This window comes from Sapajus apella, unplaced genomic scaffold (assembly GCF_009761245.1).
Source record: "Sapajus apella isolate SASKATOON/1434 unplaced genomic scaffold, GSC_monkey_1.0 scaffold13, whole genome shotgun sequence".
Classification (NCBI taxonomy): Eukaryota; Metazoa; Chordata; class Mammalia; order Primates; family Cebidae; genus Sapajus; species Sapajus apella.
Window position 1 is genome coordinate 35,145,638 of NW_022436953.1, and position 4,654 is coordinate 35,150,291.

Consider the following 4,654-nt stretch of genomic DNA (forward strand, 5'->3'; position numbering starts at 1 on the left):
TGCTGGGAAGGACTTCTGTCACATAACAGCAAGGCTGGAAGCGGCCACAAAGGCAAATGATGAATCTGACCATACACAAAGTAAACACATCCATAGAGAAAAACACCAAGTAGCAACATTAAAAGATAAGCAGGAACGTGGACGGGAAGCTGCGGAAGGCTCAGCCTCTGAACTCTCCAGGAAGGGCTAGGGGAACCTGGGGCTGCCACCCCTCAGCACACAGGCTGCTAACAAGCACGAGCAAACAATTCTGAAAAAAGAAACCTGGATATGCTCCAAACCTCATTGGTAATCAAAGAAACTCAAAGTATGAGTGCCATCTTTTCATCTCTCAGACTGGCAAAAAACAGAAACATTGTTGATAGCCAAAGTGGGAGAGGATTCAGGGGGAAAGGCTTTCAAACCCTCCATCCCCGGAGCACGTGAAAATGGGTTTCCCCTTCCTGCCGCCCCACTCAGCGCAGGCGCCCCTGGTTCTCTCCCCCCCATGCCTCCTGCCATCCGCTGCACCTGCTCCTGCCTCCCCGTCTTGTCCAGTCTCCCTGCTTCCCCTCTGCCTGGTCACCCCACGACTGCAAGGCCCACATCCAAGGCTCATGGATGGACCCAGTGAGGGGCCACACATGCCAAGGTATTTCACGTGGACCCCTTTGCTTGGGCAATGTCATTCCTAAAAATGTATCCCAGGGAAACAACGCCAAGTGCACAAAGACAAATATGCAAAGATGATCATCAATACATCTTCGTGATATTTATAAAATAGAAACACCTCGCTGCTCTGTGACAGGAAGCTAAGTAAGCAGAGAACGTCACAGCTGCTGAGAGGAACACTGCAGAGTCGGGATTCTCAGCCCTGACTGCTGGGAAAACCCAAAAGAGGCCTAAAAACAAGCCCACCCCCGGCCCACCAAGCCCCCCAGTTCACCCGCAGTTCATGGGTATGGGGCCTCCTGAGCCCAGAGCCCACCCCCGGCCCACCAAGCCCCCCAGTTCACCCACAGTTCATGGGTGTGGGGCCTGGGCATTTTTTAAGAGTGCCCAGTGCATGACTCTAGAATACAGCCTGGGGTTGAGAACTGTTGTGAATTCAGCCAACAAATGACGCATTAGGTCTGTAAGACGCTGGCGACACTGCTGAATCCACAAGCACGTTGCGGCAAATCAGTGTGCAGGGCAGGATCCCACTTCTGCTCACAAAGAGAGAGCGTTTCTCCACGGCTGTACCTGCATTGCCAGAGGCAGGCTGGGAGGTGACGCCGGCACCTTCGCTGTGATCGCTCAGTGCTGAAGTTACAGGCATCCTGGCGTAACGTGTAAAATGTTTTTAAATGCAGACATTTTTGATGCTTTTATAATTAGGAAGAAACAATGGTGTTTTTAATTTGAAGAGATGACTTGAGGAGTCTGGTAGCCCCTGGTCCTGCCTCACGGCCCGCCCAGCCCAGCACCCGCGGCAGGCTGTCCACAGCCTTCGAGGGCCTGTCCTTACTTCAGCTTTCCCTGGACGAAGGCAAAGCCCCCTGGGTGAAGGGCTGCTTCCTGCTGGTGGGCTAATGCCACGTCTGGTTGGAGACACAACACTGTGACCCCCGGAGACCCCAGGTCGCTGAGCTGCTCAGCAGGAAGGTGCCGGAGCCTCCTCTCAGGCTCACTTGGTATCACCAGGACACCAAGACACAGAGGAACGAAGGGGCTCGCCCAATGCCATGCAGCTCTGGCGCAAAGCGGAAGCCGGAATGCTCCCTAACCAGCTTCAACCCCAAAAAGAATTTCTCACCGAAGTCAGAGAAGGGACAGAATGGGAGGATGTGGGCGGCTGAGGGCAAGGAAAACCAACGACAAAGAGGTGCAGAGAATCCTGTACCTGCACCAAACACCTGCCAATTAGGAGGACGGCTCTGCAGTCCACAAGGATTAAAAGAATTGGGGACATTTACAATCTTCTACGTCACGACTATGCCTAGCAGTTGAAATTTACCTGGCACTTTGTTAAACAGCACTCTTACTTTTTCTGCATACTAAATTTGATATATTAATTAGGTGTTTTAACCTAAAAAATTCATCAGAAGGTCTCACGTTGCCATAGCAACTGTGCAGCTTCAGTAAACTGGAGTTACCAACACAGCCCCGGGGCCTCCTGAAGCCAGTGCTGCTTCGTGGGGACACGAAAGTGCCCGGGAGTGACTCGGCCAACCTGAAAGAGCTGGGACTCCTAAAACATTCACCTTTCTCCTTCCAACAGCGTCACTCCCACTGACGCGCGTCCCCGCTTTCACTCAGCGCTGCACCACATTCTCCTGCAAACACTGTGCCATGACTCCAAGCTATCTGAGCCCCACCAATGACCGGAAGAAGGGGAACGAAGCAGTCACCTGCCCAGAGAATGTCCTCTGCTATTTGGGCCAGTGGCCAGCCTTGCCCTACAGCGTTCACCACACAAAGCCCAGCTAAGCCCCGGCAGGCGCTCAGCGTGGGATGTGGCTGCATGCCACATCATAAGGAGCCGGGGTCTGTGGGACATGTCAGCCGAGACCTCCACCGCACCACCCGACGTGAGGCAAATACAGTGACGAAATGATCCCCACGTCAGGCTGCGGGCCCCACAGACACACTCTATGCTCTTTCTGCCTTTCTAGTGATCCTTGAATTCTGTGACATAACACACTGTGAACACGTAGAAAAGTCTAACTTAAAAAGCCGAAGGCCACCCAGGGCCACATCACTGCCTCCTGTCCCACCTCAGCCACCCTGGAGAGCACCGTGCAGAGACCCAAAAGAGTGGCCAGCTCATGGCAGACACCAGCAGGTGCTCAGCCAGATGTGTTTCCCAGACCTCCTCTCATCTGCAGCCAGAAACTAGATGCAAATCTGCCTCTTGATTACGGCCTAGTTCACTCTGGGCTTTCTTTAGCTTGAATATTTATGTTAAAAACAAAAACATGGTATCAAACATTCACCACAGTGAGTTCTGCTGTCCCAAAGTTCAGAAAACAGCGACAGCCACCCTGGAAGGTGTGGGACCCAGTGTGGCTGGCCCTCTAGCCCTCTTCCTGGGCAGCACAGCATCAATGCCGGGGCTGTCTCCGGGAGGAACGCTGGTGCACAGCCCCGCACTCACCAACGCTGGCCCGAGGTCGTATTATTGTAATTTCCCATAATGCTTAAATTATTTATCTCAAGTAAATAGCTTGGGCTCCTGAGCACTGTGCTCTAAAATTATAATGGATCCATCATACCTCTGCAGGCTGTCTACAAATGAAAAATGCACATTTCAATTATTTTAAGAAAACGTCAAAAAACATGAAACATGTCATCATTGAACCATTTCAAATAATCTACATGGCATCTGCAGAAAAGAGCTGTATGTTTGCAAGAGACTGTATTACAGTGTCCACCGGCTGAAGCCACGCGGAACCTCCCGACAAGCGCTAAGTCGGGGGCCCCCGGGACCTGCACGGCCTGTCCCGTCTCCTCGCCTGGCCTTTTCTGCTGGCGCCCACTGCTGCACGGTCACTCGAGACACCAGTCCCCGGGCTCGGCAGCTTTACCTGCAGGACTTCACTGCGCACTCGTTCCCGAGAGGCCAGGCCCTGCCTCCCGCGCACATGGCTGTGCCGAGGCGGGACACCGCGCGGTCACCACGGGACCGGGCCGCCACCTGTGGGGCAGGCGCCTCACTCCGCACAGGTGAGCGCCTCCTAACAGCAAAGTACAAGCGAGCCCGCACGTGGGCCCGGGCGAGCGGATACGGAGGGCGGAAGACCCGGGCTGCGGCGGGCGGTGGGCGGAGGCGCGCGCAAGCCCTGGGCCGCCACAGCCGGGAGACCCTCGCCCCGCGGGCCCCCCGCGCAGCCTGCTCCGCCCGCGGCGCCGCCACGGGAAACGGAGGACGCGGCGGGCGCCCCGGACTCGCGTGGAGCCGCTCCGGAAGCCGGGGCGCCCCGGGACGCCGTCCCACCGGGTTAACGCCGCGTGGAAAAGGCGCCCCGCCGCGTCCGCCCCCACGAGAGCGCCAGGCCCCCACGCCCTCCCCGCGGCCGCACTCACCGTCCTCCTTGTCGTCAAACACCGGCCTCCGCGCCGTGGCCGCCGACATGGACGAGCCCATCCTCTTCTTCCACTTGCTCCACGGAAACAGGGGGCGCGGCTGCGCGCGGGCATCGCCCGAGTCCCGGGCCCGGGACTGGCCGGCAGCGGGCGGCTGCAGGGCCGGGGGCGCGTCGGGGCCGGAGGGGCGCGCGCGGCCGGGGGGCGGCGAGCCTGGAGGCGCCGCGGCGCAGCTGCCCCTGCGCTCGGCGCCGCTCCTCATCGCCGGGCCTGGGTGCGCGCCGCGGCCGGAGCACCGGGCATGGCCGGCCCGCAGGGCCGAGAGCAGCGGCGGCGGCGGCGGGAGCGCTAGGGGCCCGCAGCGCCCGCCGTGCGCTCTCCTGGGCGGCGGAACCCGCCCCGCAGCCTGCGAGCGCAGGGGGCGGGGAAGGGGCGGGGCGTCGGGAAGGGGCGGGGCGGGGCGTCGGGAAGGGGCGGGGCGGGGCCGACGGTCGGGGCGGGGCCGGGGAGAAGCTGACTGCCGGGGCGGGTGTGGGCGGGGCGCCGAGGGGGGGGGGGCCGGGGCGGAGCTGGCACCTCGAGTGTCGCTCGAGACCGGGTGGCCGCC

General features: G+C 59.2%; 1 protein-coding gene across 1 annotated transcript; it reads right to left on the minus strand.

The window, feature by feature from the left end:
• Positions 1-2,215: 2,215 nt before the first annotated feature.
• On the minus strand, positions 2,216-4,431 carry LOC116554168 (serine/threonine-protein kinase 32C-like). The gene is made up of 2 exons (XM_032282046.1): positions 4,048-4,431; positions 2,216-2,372 (listed from the first exon to the last, which is right to left on the minus strand). The coding sequence occupies exons 1-2, from the start codon at positions 4,307-4,309 to the stop codon at positions 2,245-2,247; spliced, it is 390 nt and encodes a 129-aa protein (XP_032137937.1). The 5' UTR covers positions 4,310-4,431; the 3' UTR covers positions 2,216-2,244.
• Positions 4,432-4,654: the final 223 nt, after the last annotated feature.

Bases quoted from the DNA above. Each gene is read 5' to 3' on its own strand.
- LOC116554168 (XM_032282046.1), bottom strand. From the start codon at position 4,309: ATGAGGAGCGGCGCCGAGCGCAGGGGCAGCTGCGCCGCGGCGCCTCCA. The intron at 2,373-4,047 runs GTGAGTGCGGCC...TTCTCTGGGCAG, and splicing joins GTTTGACGACAAGGAGGACG to GTGACTGCTTCGTTCCCCTT.